This window comes from Sciurus carolinensis, chromosome 14 (assembly GCF_902686445.1).
Source record: "Sciurus carolinensis chromosome 14, mSciCar1.2, whole genome shotgun sequence".
NCBI classification, from domain to species: Eukaryota; Metazoa; Chordata; class Mammalia; order Rodentia; family Sciuridae; genus Sciurus; species Sciurus carolinensis.
Genome location: NC_062226.1, coordinates 5,420,027 through 5,443,740, shown reverse-complemented (window position 1 = coordinate 5,443,740; position 23,714 = coordinate 5,420,027). Strand labels below are relative to the sequence as shown.

General features: G+C 51.8%; 1 protein-coding gene across 4 annotated transcripts in view; it reads left to right on the top strand.

Annotated features, from left to right (window-relative positions):
- The window catches only part of Fubp3 (far upstream element binding protein 3), a 48,837-nt gene extending 27,689 nt beyond the window's left edge, over positions 1-21,148 (top strand). For 2 of the 4 annotated variants that reach the window (XM_047524612.1, XM_047524611.1), the window contains exons 6-20: positions 182-239; positions 2,209-2,371; positions 3,416-3,514; positions 6,128-6,232; positions 7,362-7,464; positions 8,438-8,538; positions 10,586-10,727; positions 14,089-14,249; positions 15,000-15,073; positions 15,295-15,375; positions 15,564-15,640; positions 15,741-15,860; positions 17,877-17,948; positions 18,925-19,052; positions 19,811-21,148. In XM_047524612.1, coding sequence (XP_047380568.1) covers positions 182-239; positions 2,209-2,371; positions 3,416-3,514; positions 6,128-6,232; positions 7,362-7,464; positions 8,438-8,538; positions 10,586-10,727; positions 14,089-14,249; positions 15,000-15,073; positions 15,295-15,375; positions 15,564-15,640; positions 15,741-15,860; positions 17,877-17,948; positions 18,925-19,052; positions 19,811-19,819 — 1,493 coding nt within the window. In that variant the 3' untranslated portion in view covers positions 19,820-21,148. The remainder of the gene's footprint in view (positions 1-181; positions 240-2,208; positions 2,372-3,415; positions 3,515-6,127; positions 6,233-7,361; positions 7,465-8,437; positions 8,539-10,585; positions 10,728-14,088; positions 14,250-14,999; positions 15,074-15,294; positions 15,376-15,563; positions 15,641-15,740; positions 15,861-17,876; positions 17,949-18,924; positions 19,053-19,810) is intronic. The other 2 variants (XM_047524615.1, XM_047524613.1) reach the window with 1 other exon arrangement.
- Positions 21,149-23,714: the final 2,566 nt, after the last annotated feature.

Below are 23,714 nucleotides of genomic sequence, written 5' to 3'. Positions count from 1 at the left end.
GGGTGCAGCTGCCAGCTTCATATTCTGTCCCCAAGCAGAGGAGACTGTCCTTTTGGGGAGACTGGGCTTCTGTGGAGCTGGTGTAGGACCCAGCACCAGAGAGACAGTCTGCACACAGAGGCAAAGGCACACAGTCGCTGATGCCCACCAACACACCTCATCTTCTTGGTTCTTCTTATAGAGAGTTCTGGGATTCCAGAGAGGCCCTGTGTACTTACCGGAACCCCAGAAAGTATTGAGTAAGTTTATTTTATTTACTTTTCCTTTCATTCTTCTTCCTCCTTCCCCAAATGGGGAAAAATGGAAGGGCAAAACAGTCACTGAACACTGTTGGTCTGGGCTACAGTCTGGACACACAGCACATGCTCCAACAGGACAAAGATCTGGGAGGTCGCCACACCTTGGGAGCTTTTCTGTTACCAAATACACAAGGTACTGCCTCTTCCCAACCCTGCAGAGTGCCTCACGGCCACCATAACATCTCTTTCATAAGCCAGGGTTCAGGAGTGGACATGTACCCCACCTGAACGAGCTAATCAACTACTTCTTCTCAAGAGTTAACATCTCCTTTACCTGGGCAGGTCTGGAGGAGAGGGCCTACCAGGTTGTGGGCTACATAGAATTCTGGCACCAGGTCTTTTGCCTGATCTGACCCCTCACCCCCTAATATTTGTGAACCAGTCTTCATTCTTTGTGGCCTTTGCTCCACTCAGAGAGCCGTCTGAACCAGCCAGAGGGTGTCTTGACTGTTGGGGCCCTTGCAGCAGCCCTAAGACTGGCATTGCCTTCCTCTCCTGGTTCACACATGCTCAGAGCCTGGTACCAGTTAGACGTGGGCCTTATAAACCCAGGAACCTCCTAGGAAAAGGGGATATGCTGACTCTAGTCATCTCACTTTCCTTTTTCAATCTACTGAGTAGCATTGCATATGGGCACAGGGCGCTAAGATTATGTCTGGCTCAGTAGGTAGAATTGTTTTATTGTTTCCATTTCTTAGGGAGTCTAGATGAGTTTAAATTCTCTTTTTCTGCTGTAACATTGCAAGTGGTGAACCAGAATAAATATCCCTGGCAGGTGTGCATTATAGGGCAAGCTGGATGGTTTTGCTAGAGTCAAGACATTTTTCTTCCAGCACAGGTTAATCTAGTACACTAGCAAAATATTAAAAAGCTGCTGTAACTGAGAAGATATAGGAAACTGATTCTATACACAAAGGCTCAAGACTATAAAAAGCAACGCCTGTTGCCTACCTCTCTCTCCTTCCTTCCAACTCTCTAACCATTCCTGCTTTGTGTCTGCCCAAGGAGTTGAGGCAGTGGGGTTATAGTTAGGGAAGGAAGCACTCTTGCCTTGAATCTAGCCTGTTTGATGGCTAACTACTCCTCTGCTGAGGAACCAAAACATAGGTAGTGTTTTACCATTTAAAGAATGAATTCTGCAAATACAGCTAGGGAAGATTCTGGTGCAGAAAAGGAAAGAAATTGGCCCAACAGGTGACATTAGCAGGCTGGGTCGCACTGTGGCCACATTGCAGTGTCCCTCCCCCACGATCCATGGGCCAACACAAGGAGCTGGCACGGGGAGCACAGGGTCCTGTCGGGGCTGCAGAGCAGGCGCCCATGAGTGCAGAGCTGTAGTGGGATGTTGCCTCCCCTCCTCCCTTGTCTTAAAACCAGACCAGTGATCCGCAGCCTAGGGTTAAAGGTCTTAGAGCAGTGTTGTTAGCCGTGGAGAAGAAATGTGGAGTCTGGAAATATAAACTGTGACTACTAACCCTTGCTTTCTTTCTTCCCATCTTTCTCATTATTCTCTCTCCTGCGCTGACTTAACAACTGTGTGCTGAGTGCCTACTCTGTGAAAGGGTTATGGTAGAGTGGGGAAGGGCGAGGTGCAGAGGGTTAAGAGGTGGTCCGTGCCAGGGCAGCAGCCATCTGGAGACGTTAGCCGGTGCAGAGGCACGCCCGCAGGGGCTGTCTGGTGGTAGCCTGCTCCACGCTGCGTGTCAGAACAGTGGTATCCTGTGTGTCACTTTTGAATTCCAGCCTGGTGGCGCAGCGATGGCAGAGCCCTCCAGGTTGTGGGGCAGGCGCTGGAGCTGGATGGAGGGCCGCCTTGGCTCCTCGCACTTTGCTGGTGCTGTTTCCCTTCCTGCGCACCTGGAGCGGTCCTTTAATGCCGGTTCTCTTGTGGTTCTTCTCCCTCCCAAAGACAAGCCAAACGACTGCTGGGGCAGATTGTGGACCGCTGTCGCAATGGACCTGGCTTTCATAACGACATAGACGGCAATAGCACAGTCCAAGAGATCCTTATTCCCGCATCTAAAGTGGGTCTGGTCATCGGCAAAGGAGGGGAAACAATCAAGCAGTTGCAGGTATGTGAGCCCCAAGGTGCCCCGGCCCAGCTGCTGTGCTGTGCTGCCCTGCCCTCCTGAGGGCCGTGTCCTCCTTGGGCTGTGCGGTCATGAGTCACTTCCCTGGCAGGGGTGGCTTTGAACGCCACAGTACTGAGGGCTGCCTTCCTGAACTCCGCAGGCACGAGCTGAATGTGTGCTGCAACCGGGCCTGATGCCAATTATTGGGGCAGCGAACCTGGCAGAGGAACTTTTGGAACTTTGAGCACCTTGGGCAGTAGTCAGGCTTTGTCAGCATCACTCTTGCATCGAACCACAGCCTCTCAGCCAAAAGACAGTGTCTGGAGTCAGGGCACCACCTAACCGCCCCCTCAGTAGTCCTGGCTCTTAAACATGTTTGCTCTGGGAAGGCTCCGGGGCCTTGTCTGCAGGGAGGGGAAGTGCTGGCCGTCCTGTGGCCATGAAGTCTAGGTAGCTCCGTTCTTCTGTTCCTACCGAGGAGTCTGTTACCAAATGGGTGCCCTGAACAAGGGCTGCTATTTCTCTGGAGCCCCTCTTCTGCAATACCTGGGGCCAGACACATTCCAGAAGCAAGATGGGGGCTATAGCTTCAATCACACGGATATTGTCTCAGCTAAACATAAGAGTAGCCACACTCACTGAGAGAAGGACTGGAAGTATACTTGCTTAAGTTCAGTTTTCAACACTACCACATCAGCTATGAATGAAGTTTTATTTAAGAACCAGGGCATTTGCTGTGGTGGGTCAGGGTCAGGGTTAGGTGTGGCTTGCCTGTGTGCTCCCATGACCCAAGTCTTTGGTGGCAGAAGGTATGAAGGCATCCCCTTGTGGAAATGTGGCAAGGAGTGCTCTTGGTGTTGTCTAGCTTGGCCTGTTGGTCCACATTCTCAGGAGAGAGCTCTGCCAGCCCTTTAGAAGGTAGCGCCTCACGGAAGGTGGGACATGGGCTTGTTGTGGACGTGACCTGGCCCAGTCCTGCTTCCTGTGGCAGCCTGCATTCTTCTCAAGACAGTGAGGGCTGTGCTGCTGTGTGTTCCATCACAGGAACGGACAGGTGTAAAAATGGTCATGATCCAGGACGGCCCGCTGCCCACGGGAGCAGACAAGCCCCTTCGTATCACTGGAGACCCGTTCAAAGTACAGGTAGGAAAGGGACCACGATTTGGGGCAGGGAGGCCTGGGGTGGGGGCTGTGACTTGTGGTGGCTTAGAGCTTTTATTCTGCTAAGTAATTATAAAGCAGCTGTGCCTCCCTTTGTTGGGGCGAAGGATTTTCTGAGCAAGCTTGCCTACGAGTCCAAGGTTGTCAGCGCTACCCAGAACTGGAGCCCCTGGCTTCATGTAGTTGTTTAAATGCATTCAGATATTTGAAAGAAAAAAAAAGTCATTTCTATTGGCCATATTTCAGGTGTTGAGTGGCAGTGTGAGGCTGGGACAGAGCCCCCACATGGCGCGTTTCCCTTGGTGCCCTCAGTGTGGAAGCAGCGACCTGCATGCAGGGGTGCAGTTCCAGCCTGCTGGCCTTTGGTTGGCTCCCTTGCAGGCTCTCTTTGGCCTTGTTTGCTTGTCCTCTCTCACAGTCTGTTTTGGCCCTTCAGCTGTGGGGGAAGACGAGCACACATGTGCCCTCACTAAGGCACCCTGTCCCTGAGCTCCGGGAAGGCGGCTCTGCCGACCGAGGTCTTCCGTCAGGCGCGCAGGGTGCGTCCATCTCTGTGAGACAGGACCGCTCCTGCTTTTGCTGCACTCAGCAGCTGCAGGTGAGACCTCGCAGCCAGACCACCCACCACCTGCGTGCCTCTGCAGCAGTGTTGGGATTTTGACCCTGTGAAGCTTTCCAGTCCCTCTTGCGGTGTTTCTCCCTGACCCTGGTTCACCTAAGCTGGCTGCGGCCTACTTAGGTGGGGGGCCAGGGATGACGTGGCCTTGGCCAGTGGTGCAGCTGGGGCCTTCCTCCCCGAGGGCTTCTGACCTTCTTCAAATATAAATGGAACTCTTTAAAATTCAGTTTGCATCCAGTTCTCGCTTGTCCAGTGCAGTCACGGGGGCTGGTACAGGCTGTGGAGGGCCCGTGCCTCCAGCCTGCCCACTGTCTGCCACTGTCCCCTTGCCAGCACAGCCCTGGATGGTGTCTTGCAGGAAAAAGGCCCCGCAAGAGTATTTTGTTGCTGCTCCATCAGTTTGCAGGAAAATAATTATAACTTAAGGGTTTCAGTATTTTTTAAATTTTTGAACTATGTGTAGACCTTTTTTTTTCTTTTTAATTTGGGACAACTGGTTTGCTATATTCGGGTTAAATTGTTGTCTCTCCCCAAGTTTGCATTAGGAAAACTTCAAACATATACATAAGTAGAAAAGCTACTGTGCCCCTAGCCTAGCAGCATTTTGCAGATCACGTGGGTTTGGTTTGTTTTGGTTTGGTTTGGTTTTCCTTCAGCATTTGTAAGTAAGAGGACAGATGTTATAACTCTCCACCCCTAAGTTCTTCAGCATATGCCACCTAAGAACAACCAAGCCTAAGAAAACTAACAGTAGTCCCCTGGCTTCCTCTATCTACTCCATATTCATATTTCCCCAAATATCCCAAAAGTCTGCCAGGAGTCAGTGTTGGCCCGCATTAGTTTGTGTACTAGATGCCACAGGTCCTCAGTGTAGCTTCTTCCAGGCTGGTGAACATGGAAGGATAGATGTCCTAAATACATTGTTTTGGGAAATGATAGTGGAATCTGCCTTAAATGCAGTCAGATCCATGATGTAATCTTGCCAGTAATTCAGTAATTGGAACACTTTAGCTAAGAAATAAGAATTCCAAATGCCAGGGCTGCTTCTGCCTCCCTCTCCTGCCTGTTCTTACCCCCTGCAGGATTGCCTCTGCAAGGGAAGCCCTCTAGAGTCCTCTCTGTCTAAGAGCTGCCCTCAGTGGAGCTCTCAGCCAGCCTGCCCTCTGGAAAGGAATGGCAGAAACGCCTGGGCACCACAGGAAGTCATTTCTGACCTTACAGATGTGCTGATCCAGCTGTGGCTTAAAAGAAGGGCCTGGGGTGCTGGGGTCGTGGCTCCGTGGTAGAGCGCTTGCCTAGCATGTGTGAGGCACTGGGTTCGATTCTCAGCACCACATATAAATAAATAAAAGATCCATCGACAACTAAAAAAATACCTTTTTTCAAACAGGGAACTGGGGCCGGCTGCGGTGGTGCACACCTGTAATCCCAGCAGCTCTAGAGGCTGAGTCAGTAAGATTGTGAGTTCAGAAGCAGCCTCAGTGACTTAGCCCTAAGCAACTCAGTGAGACTCTATCTCTAAATAAAATATTATAAAGGGCTGGGGATGTGGCTCAGTGGTTAAGGGACCCTTCATTCAATCCCCAGTGTCAAAGAAAGACGGGGCCTGGGCTGGGCCTTGTCTTCGTGGCCCTCCTGCGGTCATTTCAGATCCAATCCCTATACCCTTCATGTCCTGTAAGTAGTGAGTGTGTGCTCCCACAGGCAAGCACCTTCCGAATCTTTTTTTTTTTTTTTTTAAATATTTTTTTAGATGTTAATAGACCTTTTTATCGTTTACTTATATGTGGTGCTAAGAATCGAACCCAGTGCCTCACACGCTAGGCAAGCGCTCTACCACTGAGCCACACCACAGCCCTTCCCCTTCTGAATCTTGACGCCCATATTGGGTATGTTGATCTTGAAATTTCACCTGGAACCATCATTATTTTGGGATTTTTTTTTTCCTATGATGACTTTCATTTGTATTTATGCAGCAAGCCAGAGAAATGGTACTAGAGATCATCCGAGAAAAAGACCAAGCTGACTTCCGAGGCGTGCGAGGCGACTTCAGCTCCCGAGTGGGAGGAGGCGGTCTAGAGGTATGCTTGAGTTAGGAGTCAGGAGGTGGCTGGGAGTAGGTAGAGTGCCTGGTCGCACTCCCTTAGTTCTTCCACCTCGTCTTCCGAACCTTGAGAGCGCACCCCGTCCCCCAGACGTGAGCACAGATGGGCAGAATGGGGGGATCCAGCTGCAGTGTAGGACTTGGTCATTCCCTTAGCTTTGAAATTTGGCTTTAAAGGTTAACTTGCTGCCCAGGTAAAGACCAAAGTCCAGGTTTTCACTGTTGTCTGTGTTGTGATTGTATCTAACCTGGAAGCCTGTTCTATTGATGCTGTGAGTGGGATCAGAACTGTCCTTAAAAGTGACATTTTAACGTATGGTTGTACCTTACACATGCCTGTAATCCCAGTGACTTGGGAAGCTGAGGCAGGAATATCACAAGTTGGAGGCCAACCTGGGCAACTCAGTCTCAAAATAAAAAAATGGTCTAGTGGTAAAGTGACCCTAGATTCAATCCCCAGTTCAAAAAAAGGGGTGGTGGGGGTAAACCTTGCAAACAGGACAGCTAGTTCAGAGAGCCAGATACAGAATGTGTGTCTACAAATGACTGAATGGTAAATATTATGTATGTTTGGCCACAATTTTAAGAAAAGATGGGGAAAAAAAACTTTAAAGGACCATTGATGTATTCCATATGTATAGTGTATTCATACTTCATAGAATTTGGAAGATAAATCGTCTTTAATCTTTAAGAACTTTTTTCTTGCTTTACTTCGTCTTTATAACCATTTTGATTAAATCTTAGAGTTGCCTATTCGTCAAGAACATAGTTAGTTATTAGACCACAATACTGTTCCTACAAGAAGAAAAAAATGTGGTTTGTCATATCATTTTCAGAATTGCACTATAATAAAAACCAAGTCATTTGTTTAAAAAAATAATGTCCTTTAAAAAATGCCAGATTGACCAGACATGGTACATGTCTACAATCCCAGCTACTAGGGAGGCTGAGGCCAGAGGGTTTACAAGTTTGAGACCAGCCTGAATGGTTTAGTGAGACTCTGCCTCAATAAAAGGGCTCAGTGGTAGAGCACCCCTGGTAATCCCAGTACCAAAAGAAGCCAGATTTTAAAAAGCTCTGATGTTGTTCTGTTTCTCTCTGACTAGGTATCTGTCCCTAGGTTTGCTGTTGGGATTGTAATAGGAAGAAATGGGGAAATGATCAAAAAGATCCAGAATGATGCTGGTGTGAGGATTCAGTTTAAACCAGGTTGGTTTTGATGATTCTCAAAAATTCTTGTGTTAAAATACATCTCGGGAAACGGGACCCTGTTATTAGCTCTTTCTTTCTCTTCCTCACGACATTCTGTTACCAAATTAGCGATCCAAGTTTCTTCTCCTGGCTCTCGTCTCCTCCTTGGGCGTATGCTGGCACAGTTGCCCTTCCTGTGCCATGGTGACTGGGCCCAAGGCCCCAGGCCCTTTTTTGGGGGGGGGGGGCAGGTAGTAAGATGCAAGGAGATCAGCATGGTGTTTCCAACTCGTCTTTTTGCTGAATGAAGACCTTTTTGAGAATAGACTATCTGTAATTTTATAAGTAATTAAAGTCACAAAAAATGATTAACAGGATAATTCTTTAAATTTTATAAGTTTACCTTTGTAAGCAAAAAATTTTACATTGTCCATATTTTCCTCATTTCGTTGAATAGAGGAAAACATTCCTGGTGAGCTGATTTGGGGGAGTCACTCCTTAACTTCATTGTTTTCCTTGCCTTCCCCTTTGCCAGGTTTGGTTTGGTTTGTTTTATTTCTTGAATGAGATCTTTTTTTAAAAATAACTTTTACTCACAAAAGAATCCAGTATTGACCTGAAACATGTAAAAAGATATAATTATACCTATTTTCCTATCAACCAAACCACTCCAAAGGAATCCTTGGAGCTGGTGACAGTCTGGTTGGCCTTATAGCACTTTGTCCTTTGATTGTGGTGAGACATGGTGGCACACCCCTGTAATCCAGAGACTTGGAGGCTGAGGTAGGAAGATCGCAAGTTCTAGGGCACTTAGCAAGGCCCCAAGCAACTTAATGAGACCCTGTTTCAACATAAAAAACATGAGGGCTGGAGATGTGACTTGGTGATAGAGCACCCCAAGTTCAATCCTAATCCAAGGAAAAAAAGAATATTGACTATGACTTGGATTGGCCTTCATTTCCTTCTGACTCTGCTTTTACTTACTCCACAGATGATGGGATTAGTCCTGAAAGAGCTGCCCAGGTCATGGGCCCTCCAGATCGGTGTCAGCATGCTGCCCACATCATCAATGAGCTGATCCTTACGGCACAGGTGGGTCCCCTTCCCTGGAGTCAGAGACCTCACACAGAAGGAGAGAGTGTGCTGCCGCCCTCAGTCTCCTGCACGGAGACCATGATGTTTCTGCGTCCATCTCTTTCCTGCCTTTGTATTTTTTCTCCTGCTAGATTATTACATGCTTCAGCCTTTATTACTCAGAACCTAGATTTTCTTCATACAGTAAATTCCTGGCTCTTTAAACTACATGGGGAAATACTAAGCAGACTGCCAAGTTTCCAGCAAGCAAGTGTATTTAGTATAAAACTATTAAGGGAAGTCTCTTGAGTTTAAAAAGCTCTTCAGGATCCTCCTGTGTCCTGACAGTGTCTTCATGCACTTGATTTAACGCCTATATCTGAGTTGTGAGTGGACTCGTGTGGTACCTAGGCATCTCTTGAGCTCTAGAGAGTGCCCCTGCCCATGTGGTGACCTGCACTGGTGAACCACTGAAATGGGTGGTAGATTGGCACATCCTCTGATTATGTAGGACTGAGGGAAATTTTGAGAATGATTAGAGCCAAAGAAAAAAGCAGCAGGTTGAAAATTATCGTCCCGGCTCTGCCCCTAGCCCTATAGCCTTGGGCAAGCCCTTGAGGCCCTCTCTGCCTCCTTTTCTCAACGGTAAACTGAGGGCATTTCACCAGGAGGTGATCCCTGGGACCTGTCCAGGCATGCTCCTAAGTTACAGGTATACAGGCCCACCATCTGCATCGGAATATCCAGGCAGAGGGACTTGGGTTTTAACCAGAGCCCTGGCAGTTCTTGGGATTCATTGAATTTCAAAAGCCACTGAGTGGTCTCTGACATGCTTTCCTATAAAACTTAAGTTTGTGAATTTAGGGTTGCAGAGACTGGAGATGTTTACAGGAGAGCCTTGTCCTCTGAAACTGGCACACCCAGAAAGTTGGCACTGTGTGTGTGTGTGTGTGTGTGTGTGTGTGAGAGAGAGAGAGAGAGAGAGAGAGAGAGAGAGAGAGAAAGAGAAAGAGAGAGAGAGAGAGATTTAACATAAATTCTTCAAATTACCTGGTTTACTTGTCAGTGTCTTTCTAAAAGAAGAGTGCCGGGTAAAGCGCTCCAGTTATCTCTACTCTCTGCTGGTTTATATTCTGGGTAAACGTTCAGTTTACTTGTAATTGGCATGGGCAGGATTTGCCCAACGTTTCTGCACCCTGTTGAATGACTCTTGGACTTCTTTGCATGAAGGAACATGTGACTTGACCAGGTTCACCTTCCACATGAAGATTGCAGGCCCTTCCGATGCCAGGTGGGGCAGGGCCACACTAGGCGGGACTTAGGCTTTGCATTCTACTGGGCAGGCGTTGTGAGTGCTGCACAGACCTCTCCAGCCCAGCTGTGGGCAACCAGGTGGGCGTGATGCTGCTTCCACCCGTCCTTCCTGAAGCAGCCCGGAGCACTCACTGTTGAGCCTATCTCTGCTTTTTACTGTGAGCAGGAAAGCCTGTGTTTCTTAAATTCTTTTATCCATTTTTGCTGGAGTGCAAGGTATTTCGACCCAGACAGGGTAATGGAACTGTACTTTAGCAGCCTGGTTAGAGGAGGTCAGGAGTCGTGCTCTGCCATTTGTGTCATTTTCAGATGCCCAGAGCTCTTTAGCATGTGATATCTGGTTTCTATAGGCATAGCATGTGTCAGCCACGGGAAAGAGCAGTCTCAGCTTCAAGGAAAAACTCAAGTCTGATGCCTATGGGTCAGGGCTCCCCCCGCACCCCCCATAATTAAAACTCCAGAGAGAAGACCACTGGGCTTCAGACGTGGAGTTTATGCCTGACTGCCTGTTTTAGTTGGGGGTGTCTGCCGTTTATGTAACTACACACATTTATCTGCATGTCTTCCTTGAGTGCACCTGTGATTGGTGGTGATTCTGGTTGAAACCAGGCTTCACATCTGAATCTGGAAAGGTACTAGGTTCTGATTTTTGCTATTGATTACACCCTGTCACTTAACTTCCTCCCCAGAGAAGGTGAAGAGTCGTGTTGTGGTGGCAGAAATCGTCTCCATATCCCTGTTTTCTTCCCAGGAGAGAGACGGCTTTGGAGGCCTGGCAGTAGCAAGAGGAAGGGGCCGTGGCCGTGGTGACTGGAGCCTGGGAACCCCTGGTGGCCTCCAGGAGGTGACATACACCGTGCCAGCAGATAAGTGTGGCCTCGTCATAGGCAAAGGTAAGAGGCAGCCCCTGGGGTTCCATCCCCACCACTACTGTCCCAGCAGGAAGGGAGCTTGCACGGGCCTACAGGGCCACAGCGGAACCTGCGTGCTGCACACGGCCCCACGGCCAGGTCCGTGGCCTCAGCTGCCTTTGGTCAGAACTCTGCTTTGCAGCGTTCTTCTCCAGGGTCCCTGACTTGGTCTGTAGTGGTGGGGCAGAGCAACCTGTGAGCATGAACAGGCAACCATAGAAGCCACTGCTGTTGGAGCAGCGTGGGCTGTGGACAGAGCTAGTGGTGAGCTTCCCGCCAAGCGGCCAGTGTCACTACAGACTTGCATGCCACCTCTTTCCCACGTTGCTCAGTTTGGGTGTCTGGACTTCATTGACACAGGGTAAGATGGCAGCTCCTGTTCTTTCAGCAGCCCATTTACCATGAGAAACTGACACCCTCTGGAGGGAAGTGAAGACTGGTTTGTTAGTAGTTGCAGGCAGCATGGGGAGTGTTGGGTGGAAGCTCGGTCAGGGGCTGCCTTCACTCCTTCCGGTCCTTGAGAGAGGCAGCAGGAAGATTTGAGGACAGCCACTGCTGGTTCATCTCAGCTCATCCCATGCCCGGGCCCTTCTCTGGTGGCAGTGTTGGGGAGGCCTCCTTGGAGCACTAAGACAAGCCTCCGTGTTGGCAGGGACTTGTTTGGCATTGGGCTTTGTGTTTGCCTTCTCTGTTCATTGACAAGCATGCAGAGGGATGAACACTCTTCTTCCCAGAGTTTCTCTTCCTTTGATCACTAGCTGTCTCTTAACCGTTTGGGGGTTACTCGTGTTGTAGGAAAGAAGACTTGGGGTCCTCTACACCAGTAGACCTGAGGCGCCGGCAGCTTGTACTTGGGACTGGGGGCAGTTGCTGCTTGTTCTCTGGGACCTGGCACTTGTCCCTGCTTCTGGACAGTGTGATGTTTTATGCTCTTTCAGAATGTTTGTGTTCTGTTTCCACATCGTCTTTGAGATTACTAACCACTCAGGGGCAACAGGAACAATGCTGGTTTGTTTGGGTTTCCTGGCACATGCTGCTGGCTGTGTAGTGGGTATCGCCAGCTGCTCAGACTGCTGCAGTAAGCCACACACACACCCCAGCCCGTCTGCTTGGTGCCTGTAGGTGGAGGATCAGAGCTAGATGTCTCGGCCTTTTGAAAACCATTTGTCAGTGAGATTTTCCCTTGACTGTTTCTGGCGGAGCCTCGCTGCCTTCTGTGGGCTGGCTCCTCCCATTGAGCCCTTGATGCCTCCAGAACAGCCCCTGTGTGTGTCCTCCACAAACCAGCTGAGTGCTTCCTGGAAGGCAGCAACAGCACCTTCACGTCCCCATGCTCAGACAGCAGCCTCAGCATGTCCAGCAGGTTGTCTTGGGCCTGGGGAAGGTCTTCTCGTTCACATCCCCCTGGCAGGGTGAGGTGTTTTTTCTCTGGGAAAGATGTGTGGGTGAGGAAAAGGGAGAGGAGGCTACAGGCAGCCCGGGCTGCTCTCCCTGATTCTGGCCCTTAGACAGATGAGGAGCCTCCCAGGCCCCTACTGGATTTCCATGATAAACACGGCAACATTGACAGATAGTGTGGCCAGCCCTGCTCTTGTCAGCCAGGCCTTTTAGCATGTTTGATTAATTGCTTTACGATTTCACGTCCAGCCGGGGGCCACTGGTGGGTCCTTCTGCCCCCCATCAGGTGGAAGAATGGAGCAGGCTACTGAATGAGTCGATAGACAGCCACCATGTGCCAAGCTGGTGACCTCATTTTGAAGGAAGATGAACTCAAATGAACTCCTTCCTGCCTGCGCAGCCTGCGGGCGCCTCCTTGCCTTATTAGCATGCTCTGGAGCTCCAGGCAGGGGGTCTGGAGCTGCTGGTCCAGGACCTGAGGGGGAGGGGGAGGGGGAGGGGAGGAGGGGCAGGAGCTTGCCTAGCCTGCAGATCCTCAGTCTCAGAGGCCCACCCTCAGACCAGGTGACCCTCCTCCAAATTCTGGGGTGCCTGTGAAAATGACCTGTTGTTTCTTTGCTCTTCATTGCTCCCAAAAAAACTGTTGCCTGGGAGTGAAGCTGCTCTTTTTTCCTGGGGCAGAGAAGATTAAACCCATGACATCTGAGTAAAAGGCGCAGGAGGGGCGCACCTGTCTGGGGTTAGAGCCAAGCTGCTGGCACTGGCCTGTGGTACTCCCAGGTCAGACGGGGAACCTCTCACAGTACTTAGTTAAGAAAGCCACAGTCACAGGCTGTTTGGTTGATTTTTTTTTTTTTTTTTTTTAATTTGGTTTTAAATTTAAGAAGGCCCTAAACTAAACCAGTGTGCTACCCATGTGACTGAGGCTTTGCCCCGTGCTTCCTGGCCTGTGCTCTGCAGAAGCCTGCCGTGCTGCCTCCAAGGAGGGACACCTCTTAGGAGTGCTTTCGCCATTTCAAAGTGAACCAAGGCCAGCGTGTCATTGCTCGGTCCCCTCTACGAGCCCCGCCTGCGTGCTGGGTGTCTGCAGGGCTTGGGGTGTGTCCGTGAAGTGACACACTCTAGGTCGGCTTTGACGTGGGGCATGGCAGCACTGACGCTGGCCCTGCTCCCTACACCAGATTCTCAGCGTCTTATCTTCTTCCGGTCGTGCCATACCGAGTGCTCTCTTTTCCTGGCGTTCTGGCTCTGCCTAATCCACCCCCATCCCAGCTGAGCAGAGAAGGTCTGTGAGTTTTGTGAGATTTCAGAAAAATCGAGCCCTTGTTACGCTGGTGGAGCTTGCGTCACGCAGATTTCATGAAGAGACCAGCAGCTCTCGCAGGCTTTTCTGAGTCCCAACTAAATTTTCATTAACCAGGGTCCACCCAGACCCCTGTGGCCTCCCCTTCCTCCAACTGCATCTGTGTCTAGACCCCATCCCCCAGAGGCAACAGGGACCTGAGAAGGGACTGGATGGAATATTGAAGGCCCAAGTGGGCTCCAGGCATTGTTGGGGCATGTGGCCGGCGGTTTGACCTGTGGAAGGAGGGAAATCCATGCAGCGGCCCACCTGCGGGCTGAAGGCCCCCTTCGTGTAGGGCAGGGCCATCAGGTTGCCATTCTTGCCCCAAGAAGCCTGTACTTTCCCTGGGCAGATGGCCGTGGCTGGGGTGGAAGAGCCGTGGCTGCTCTGGGTGAGCCCGGCATGCACATCCTGGGTCTCAGGCCCTGGCCTGCCTCTGAGAGGAGTCCCTGTGCAAAGGGCAGAGCCACTTTCCAGTGAGCAGAAAGCACCTCCCTCCATGGGCAAGTGCCTCCAGGAGGAGCCCTTCCAGCCTCTCCGGAGCAAAGGCCCTCTGGCTACCTATTGCCCTCACCTTCCTTCTGTGTCTCCCGCCTGCAGGGGGCGAGAACATCAAGAGCATCAACCAGCAGTCGGGAGCCCATGTGGAGCTTCAGCGCAATCCCCCTCCCAACACCGACCCCAGCCTGCGGATATTCACCATCAGGGGCATTCCTCAGCAGATCGAGGTGGCCAGACATCTCATAGATGAGAAAGTTGGTGTACGTACACGGTCCCTTCCCCACCTGGCTTAATACTAGCTGGATTTTTCTCTTGGATGTCCAAGGTACCTGCGTCCCCCAGAACTTTGTTCCTCCTGTGCCTTCCCATCCTCACATCCACGGGGCACACCCGCCCTCCTTGGCTGAGGGGACGGTCAGAGGCCCAGGGAATGCCAGGGCCAGACCCACAAGCAATGAAGGAAGCCTCTGGCAGGACTTGCCAAGGCTGCAGCCACTCAGTCCCCAGAGCACGTCCCCTGCAGGCTAGATGAGCAGCCGGGCAGCAGCCTTCCCCCAGCACTGCCCCGGGCTCCCGCGGACATGCCCTGGCCGCCAGCCCTGCAGGCAGCTTTCATTGACTCTGGCTTTAGTTTCAGGCACCTCAAAGCAGATAAAGAAAGGGAGTGTTGATGGAGGACAGATGGGCCACTGCTCACCTCAATGGGGACGTAGAATGGCAGAAAGAGCCCTGGGCCAGCCTAAATTGACGGGAGAGTCAAGCAGGTTGGTCCTCCCCCAGGGTGACATGCCAGGGCAATCATGGTGGTGCAGGATTGGCTGTGTGGTGGTGCTGGTCACTCAAGGGCAGTGCCATTTCTGCAGCGCAGTCTGCTGTGGGAAGGAAGGCTAGTGCGAGTGCAGAGCTGTCTCCCCCACTTGACTCGTCTCCCCAGAAGGGGCTTGGCCTCGGGTGACCTGGGCGGAGGGCGAGGTGCCCCAGCAGGAGTGAGAGCCCTCTTGCCCACACAGGGTGCCGGCCTTGCAGCCCCCGGAGCCTTGGGACAGAGCCCCTTCAGCCAGCCACCTGCCGCCCCGCATCAAAAGTGAGTCTCCTGCGTCTTGGGCCCGGAGGACTTCTTCGCTCCCGACGTCTTACCGCTGGAGCTCTGGGTGTGGGCAGGACCCTTCGTCTGTACCACCGGCGGGCCTTGACCTGTCTGTAGCTCTGACCAGTGACGGGCGGGAGCAGCTCCTGGGCAGGGGAGTGGCAGCGCCTCCCATCGCGGGAGCTCAGCTGCTGTGCTTGCTCTTCCTCCTCCCACAGCACCTTTCCTCCGAGGGGCTCAGGGTGCTTCCCCAACATCGCTGCTAAGGTGAACGGAAACCCCCACAGCGCTCCTGTGAGGTAGGCAGCCCGCTCGCTCCACCCAGGGGGACAGGGCTTGAGTTATCGCTGGGCCACTGCCAGCAAGCCAGGGGCAGGGAGGGGCCGTGCTTGGCTAGGGGCGAGAGAGGTAAGCAGAAAAGAGGTAGGCAGGCGACAGGGAGGGGGGCGACCCAAACTGTCACGAGTGACTCTTCTGTTGTCCACAGTGGTCCTCCGGCCTTTCTGACCCAGGGCTGGGGCAGCACCTACCAGGCATGGCAGCAGCCCACACAGCAGGTCCCAAGTAAGTGACGCAGGAGGAGGTGGGGTATGGGCACCCACTTGCTGGCCAGGTTGGCCATGGACTGATGGACCTAAGAGGCTTTCTACTTTGGGCCAACAAGCACAGGATGCCACTCCCCAGAACGGCTGGAGAACACAGCAGGCCCTGCGGCAAGGAGCACATATACTCAGGGGAGCTTCCCAGGAAACAGCACCAGCCTCCGGCTGGACCAGGAACATAGGTCTGGCTCCCCACGGGGCTTCCTGTCCGTCACTTATTCTTCACAGATAGGTGGACCGTGGGTCCAGTCTGGCCTGAGCCTCCTCTGCTGCTCCTCTCTCCACGCTTTCTGGGAATCTGGCTCCTGGCCCAGAGCTCTGCCTTGCCACACCCTGCTCTCCCAAGCAGTGCCCTACTTCCTGAGGACCCCTTCCCACTCCTTTTCCTTGTGGGGACTTTCTCCCTCTCTTAGGAAGGGACTGTGTTTCATGAACTTTTCAGAAAGCAGACAAGTGTGGAATTGGGTCTTCTGAGTGATACCTTCTTGGGAAAACTGGGTATCCAGAGAACATGCTTATGTGGGACCGAGCCCCTCCTAACTCCAGCCCCCGCACCAGCTCCAAGAGTCAGGCTGGGGTTTACTGCTAGCCTGGTCCCTCTTGCTCAGCCTGCACAAAACAGAGTCCCTTGCCTTGGCCAGTAGAACTCAAACTTCTGACCTACCTGAAGTTCCTGTCTGTCTTTCTGGAAAACCTTGTTCAGGGTGGCTGCATTTCCTCCTCTCAACACATCAGGCTGCCACATGACCTTTGAACCTTGCTTGAGGGACATGGCCCCTTTTCCCTGGAGCAGAGCCTAGAGGCCCATGTGCTGTGACCAGAAAGACACCCCTGGGGAGGGGGCTCCACTCTGGGCTCGCATAGAGTGATAGACCGCATTAGGTTTCTTGAGTACTTGCAAGCTCTGGGCCTGTAGGGCTGGCTGCTTTCCCCTTCTCCCACCTGTATTTCACTGCTCAGCGCTTCAGACTTCAGCAGGAACTTCACTGTGTTACCTGCTGGCACCTGGCAAAGGAGGTGTTCTCCTAGTGCCAGGGTCACCGCACGCGGCTCCACTCTACCAGATCTCCCAGGCAGCGGGGTGATGGGGTTGCATTCATTGTGCCCAGGCAGAGGACCTGTGAGAAGCCTTGGACATGGGCACATTGAGACCTCAGAGGGCACCCATCCTTCCCTGGGAAGCTGACCCTTGGGTTATGACTCCGCAGAGGCCGTGAGGCAGACCAGGAAAGCCCTGGTTTCCCCACCAGTGCTGAACAGCCTCACCTTTTGTTGAGCTTTGCGTGTAGTGGTTCGGGGCATTTGGAAATCAGGAGTGAATTTTGTCACTGAAATCCTGTCAGGAAGCAGAGCTGCTGCCGACACCTTCCTCACCCCTCTGTTTCTATCATCCTGCCCCAGGGTGGAAAGGGAGGGTGTCCTCTCCGTTTTCACCTGCTGCCTCCTTTTCACCTGTGTCCTCCTAGGCCCCACGGCACATGGGTTCAATGCCTGTCCCGTTCCCCGTGCTCAGTCTCCAGAAACTAACAGGTGGAGACAGCCTTCTGCCATGAGGGGAATCAGGAGCACATCCTGCCTGCCGCTCACACGAGCTCTGACAGAAGAAAAGGTGTCCAAGGGGGCCTTGTGGGCCCGAGCAGGCGCCCACTCGAGCCAGTCCTGACCTCACCAGAACGAAAGTGCCTGCTTCACCTCTAGTTGTGGGTTTTCACCATCTCATAGACCCCTGGACTGGGTGCTGCTGCTTTGTCCTCTGTCCCTGTCCTTCTGCCCGAGAAAGGCTGAGGCAGATCACAGTCCGGCCCCTATTGGGGCTGCTGCCCTCCCTGTGAGTCTTGCATCCCGACTTCTGCCGAGGCTGACGCCTTGATCTCAGTCTCCGCACAGTGGCCCTGCTTGCCTATCCAGCGGTGCCTGTCTGTCATTGAACAGAAGGGCCATGTGAAGAGTGTCAGCCCTGTTTGGACCCCTTGTCCATTGGAAGGCAGGTCTGGGAGCCTGGGATGGCCATCGCTCTGGCTGCAGAGCTCCCCACTGGCCCAGCTCGGCTTCATCTGGAGAGAGAAGGGGCTTGCCACCCTGCTTGCCAGCCCCTGGCCTCACAGGCTGGCAGCGTCGGCCTCCTCCCACAGAGGCCTGACTAGGCTGGTGGCGCCGTGTGGGGCGAGAGACCTGATCGCTCTCTGTTCTTTGCACAGACCAGCAGAGCCAGCCGCAGAGCAGTCAGCCTGACTACAGCAAGGCCTGGGAAGACTACTACAAGAAGCAGAGTAAGTGCGGTGGCTTGGGGACCACAGGCCCTGCCCGGGCCCACAGCCTAGCTGCTCCTGGTTGTGTTGTCTATGTGCTTTTTATCACCTTCCCCACAGCTGGGTCTCAGTACCCCCTTGCCCACTGGGTCCCCCTTGCCCACTGCCTGTTGTAGCCTGGTGTTACCAGGGTCTGGCCTGGTTCCCATGGAGCTGAAAGGCTCCTGTTAGGTGCTGCTGCCCGCCCAGGCATCCTGCTCCCCGATGGTCTCACTGATGCCCATTTCTGACCATCCTGGGATAGCCGAAGAGAATAGAAATGGCGAAACTCAGGGAGGGGACCCTAAAACTCAGCTAGGTGCTAGGTGGTTTTTCTTGCTATGTAAGTTCTTTTTTTTTTTTTTTAACTACCAGAAACTACTCTAGTCTTCAGAAGAGGGGGAGGGATACCTGGCAGCCAAAGGCCCTGGTGCATGATGACTTAAGTCGGCTCCGAGCCCTCTGTCTTCCAGACTACCCAGCCAGAGCAGTGGGGTGGGGTGAGCAGGGAGTTTCCATGGCTGGCATCTTCAGGGTGTGACTTTCTGGCCGGAGCCACTCAGATCAGAGGCTGTCAGACACCTAGCTCAAGACTCCTTGTGGCCAAATTGTCACTGGGGCCACAGTGGGGGTGCCAGGATGGTCCTCATCAGCAGGGAGACCTGGTAGCAGTTCTGGTGCCCTTTCTTCCCTGAACTGAATCCACCCAGGAGCGTGGCCCTGTGTGCCCTGCAGGCACCACACCAGGCGCTCCCATTGTCCCTGCCCCTTCCCTGTGCCCCCTGCACTCTTTCTGTCCTTGGCACTGGGAGCTGCTGGGCAGGCAGACAGATGCAGGGCTGTGCTTCTGTAGAGAAGTCCCGGGTCTTCACCTGGGTGTGGGGGACCAGGAGCAGAAGGCCACACCCCACCCGGCCTCCCTTTCCCCTTAACCTGTGTCTTTTCCCTTGTCGATCAGGTCACGCTGCCAGTGCGGCTCCTCAGGCCAGCTCCCCACCAGACTACACAATGGCCTGGGCCGAGTACTACAGACAGCAGGTCGCTTTCTACGGGCAGACGCTAGGGCAGGCTCAGGCCCACAGCCAGGTCTGTAGACGGTCCTCAGCACTGTGACGCTTCCAGACCTCCCTGACCCCTGTCGGCCACGCCTCGGGGTTCGTCTAAGGCAGGGGAGCAGTCTGCTGGACCCGGGGACCTCCCAAGGGCACAGCTGCAGCCACTCCCTGTCCCCCTTCTGACTCCAGAGTGGTGGTGGGTTGGTTGTTCCCTTATGCAGGCCCAGAGTCAGCGCCACGTGCTGCTGCTCCTCCCGGCCTCGGTTTCCCCAATGGAAGTGAGTGCCGCCAACAGCTGGCACTGCCTGGGCACTGAAGGACACCTCCAGCTGCTGCGCTTGAAGCGGCTGTGGCCTCGGCAGGCACAGTGCCAGCTCGCTGCCTTCACGCCCAGAGCCTGGAGGGCTCTGTCTAGTCAGAGCCAAAAACAGATTTCTCCTTAAAGTGGGAAACAGGGCCAGGTGCTCCCGTGGGGCCTATTGCAGGTGTGTCTTTCAGGTCAGTCAGGTCCCATGGACAGTGTGCCAGTTCCTCCAGCCTTGGCATCCCACTGCCCGGTTGGCTGTGTCTGGGGGAAGCGGGTGTCAGGGCTGGTAGTGGCCCAGGAGGAGTAGCCCTCTCTCTGTCCCTGCCCAGTGTCCCCAACAGAAGAGAAGCTCCCAATCTCCCCTTCCAAAGAGGTTTCTCAGGTGTGCGTTGGCACCTGGGCACCTGGGCACCTGCGCCTCCTGCCGACTGGGGACTGGAGGAGCTGCTGTCGCCTGACACCTCCTCTCCTTCCTCCCACAGGAGCAGTAGAGCCGAGTCACGCAGCTGGCCCTTCCCCTCGAAATCAGTGTGAAAGAAAACCTGTTTGTAACAGAGGTTTTTAGATTTGCAGACTTTGGAAGAACCTTTGTTTTGTTCTGTGAAACACTATATTTAGATTAACAGAATTTTGCTAAAAATTGGGAAACTTAGTTACTAAAAATTGCTGATAACTTTTGTTTCATCATTCTTGTTTGTTATTTCAAATGTATAAGCTCTGGGATTCTTTTTGGAGCAATACCTGCAAATTCAGGTGCCAGAATGTGCCTCGGAGCAGTGTCATTTCAACATGGTGTTGTTTTGTTTGTTCTGTTTTGTTTTTGTGTCTTTTTATTTACAGTTTTTTTCTGTTGCAACAGAAAGTGGCTTGGAAGTCTTAGGTGGTATGTAACAAATTCTTTTAAAAATTTTTAAACAGTATTTAAATATTCTTAAATGTGTAAATTCATTAAATGTTTTACTTCTAATTTCTTGTATTTTGGCTGTCTGGTTTGACTGCATTTTTTAAAAAACTGAACTATTATGTATTGTAATTAATTATGTGAATTCTGAAATGAGACAGATAATTGTATTGCTGTCCAACAGGGTTTGGGGGGGCATTTTGTAGGGTTTGTATGATTTCCAGAGTTCTAGGGGTAATATAAAAGCGTGTGTGTGTGTTTAGCATACATTTTTTTCATGTCTCTATTACTGGTTGCAATTGTATATCTAAGACCTCCAAGCTGGTTTTAAAAAAACAAAACAAAAAAACTTTCTCTATTCTTTCAGAAATATAAATACTGTTATTTTTAATATTAAAAAGAAATTCAATATAACTTTTAACAAACACTGTGGAACATTAAACCGTATAAAAATGTAGTAACTATTTTTTAATTCCAAGGTGTTTTTTTGCTTTTTTCTTTTAAATATTTTCTTAATATTTGTCAAATTAACTAGATGAATAAGTAAATCTAGTATTAACCACAGTATGAATTAAATAATTTTGATTTAATAAAAGGGATAATATGATTTCCAATGTTTACTGTAGTGTATCTTGTACAGATAACATGTATTTTTAAAGGAAAAAAAAAGACGGAATTAAAGCTATTTTTTCTTGCATTTTTAATTGACCTGAGGGACATTCCGTTTGAAATGTACTGAAGTTACAGTTTCTGGGTTTTTCTCATTTTCCTTAAATGCTTGAAATGTCTAACTATTAAAAAAGGCAATTGGAAAATGTTATGCATGTTGTTTTAAAAAAGGTGTTCTTTGTATTTGACTGACAATTCATTTTACACTCTATATAATAAAATTTCCACAAGACGTCTTGTGGGTGGAGTATTTTTAGTCTGCTTGCTCTCCTGCTCATTCCTCCCTCTACCCCTGCCCACTGCCACCGAGGTGGGAAGAAGATTCCTACGTTCTTTGCCAGTCACCGTCTTGCCCTGCATCAGCCCACCCAGTTGGGGCACAGCCTAGATGTCTAGCTCCTTCGTTGAGCTTGTTTTCTTGTAATGGCTTTGTGTGACAGACGGTTCCGCTCCAGAGCCTGGTTTAGACCGGCACACTTCCTGTGATAGCTAAGCGTCTCCTACTGGCACGATGCCCAGAAGTCATAAGTGGAGTTCCCTCGAGCAGGGGTGCCTTGTCCTGAGTGGAACTGGAAAGTTTGTTGAGGGGAAGGGGCCAAGTCAGCACGCTGTCCTGTGACCGGGCAGCGCCCCTCCTCCTGCACCCGACCCTGCATGCTCCCTGGAAATCCAGGAGCTGGCTGTCCTCTGTCTTAGCCAGGACCAACCAGGACCGCGTCTCTGGCTGCTGCTGCCACCTCTCTCCCGTCCCCCGCGCTCACCTGTGGCTCTGTGGGTCTGGGGAGAGCTGGGGAGGACCAGCAGATGTGCTGGGTTGTTCTGTTGTTTTCATTAAGCAAACAAAAAGACTGTGTCCTCCCCCAGGGGCTTAAACCACAAGGGTCCTGCCGACCGGATCTCGGGCGTATAGGAGTGAAGGTCGGCCTTCGGTTCTTGCTCTCTGTCCTGTTGACTGGCTGAGCACACACGCCGCTCTGCCTTGGCCTTCAGCTTTCCTTAGACGCCCTGGCCTGTTCAGAACCCCCCGCATGGCTCATGCTCAGACGCATGTGTCCATCCCCGTCCCTTGTCTCCACCCCACGCTAAGAGGAAGATGAACACACATCTGTGGCTACTTTAGCCCAAAAGGGGGTGGAGAGCGGCCCATCTGGGCCGTGCTGAGGCCTGTTGAGAGCCGGAAGACAAAAAGGAGATGTGGCATCTTTAACTACACCTCTAGAGAATCGAGTTTGACGTTGAGAAATTGAATAGTAAAAGCCACTTGGAGCGGGGTGGGGGCAGGGGCCGGGGGGGCGAGGGAGAGGGCATAAACGCTGATGGCGGTAATGGGAACGGGAGAGGGCATTACAGACAGGACTTCCTTCTAATTCATCTTCCAAGCTCTGTGCCAAAACAGCATTTGGCATGGTTCACAGGGAGCGATTGTGTGATAATGAACCCTAAGGTGTCCCTTAATTGAAGACTGAGCATTGCGGTTTGTGCCAAGAGTCGTAAATGGTGCAGGCTTGCGGGAGGATGCATTTTCTTAAATGTATCGGTAAGTACAGATTAGCGCTTGTCCCCAGTGAAATGCCCATACTATAAATTATGGAAATCTCTCTCCCTTTCTCTCTGATGCAATCTTTTATTGGGGGGGTACAGCAGGAGGCAGGGGGAGTCTGCAAGCCTATGAAATTTGGCCTCTTATTAACATGGCGCCCGCCCGCAGAAGATGGTTTTCATCAGCAGTCTGCTGTCCTGGAAGGCTAAAGTGCTTGAATGTACCAAGTTCAGCGATTGTGTTCCATTAAGAAAGCTGCATGGTCATCACGGAAAGGGCAGTCTGTGTTCAGGGAGGCAGGGGCGGGGCGGGTGCCCAGTCTGTCTTCAGAATACTTGCCCCACCCCCACCCTCCACCTCACATGCACTTGGTCTCTACCAGGCGCCAAGTTCAGTATGCACTGAGGGCCCTGCTGAGCTGCCCCATCCCCACCTAAAAGCTGGGGCTGGGGGTGGGGAGCTCTGGCTAACGTGCCTCCATCAACACCTGTGGCCTCTCATCTGGTATCTTGCCGGTGTCCCTCACAACTGGTGACCATCTGAGATGTTCTGTAGCCCCCACGGCAGGGTTGACCAGGGACACAGATGGATTGCCATGCCAGATCCAAGAGGGTGTTGGATACCCTGGAGCCCCAGCTTCCAGCTGGCTAGGGCCCCACTCTCCCAAGCCCCACTCACGGCCCACTGGGGCCCAGCTGGGGTCTTTGAAGATGGGCTAATGCAAATGGTCCTGATAGACTCTTAGATATTAATGGCCCGAAAGTGGCTTGGCAATTCCGCAGGGGTCTGCTGGCCCAGGGTCCACATCGTGTGTGGAGTGGAAGAGGAAGCAAAGACAGCCCTCATCACACTTGAAACAATGGTCCAGCGTGCTTTGTCTTTAGGGCCTGGCTGTAACAGCTGCAAGGGGTCCTGGACCTTTCCAGGCATCTCCTTTGATGGTGGAGCTGTTCTATTTTACAGATGAGAGCTTAAGAGTCCAGAGGCTCAGTGACCTGCCCTTATTCGCTCAAGCATGGAGGGGCTAGTTCTGTGCTGAATCCCCTGCTGCACTTCCTCTGGGCTTCAATTTTCAATTGCATGTTTGCAAATTCACCAACTCCCTAAAATTTTTTTCCACATTTTTTAATTGGTGCATTATAGTTGTACACAATGGTGGGATTTGTTGCACACAATATAATAATGAAACGTGACCAGTATCATTCCTCAGCATTTCTCCTTTCCCTTTCCTCCTCCCTCCCCCTGATTTTCATGAGAGCTCCCACCTCCCTTTTCC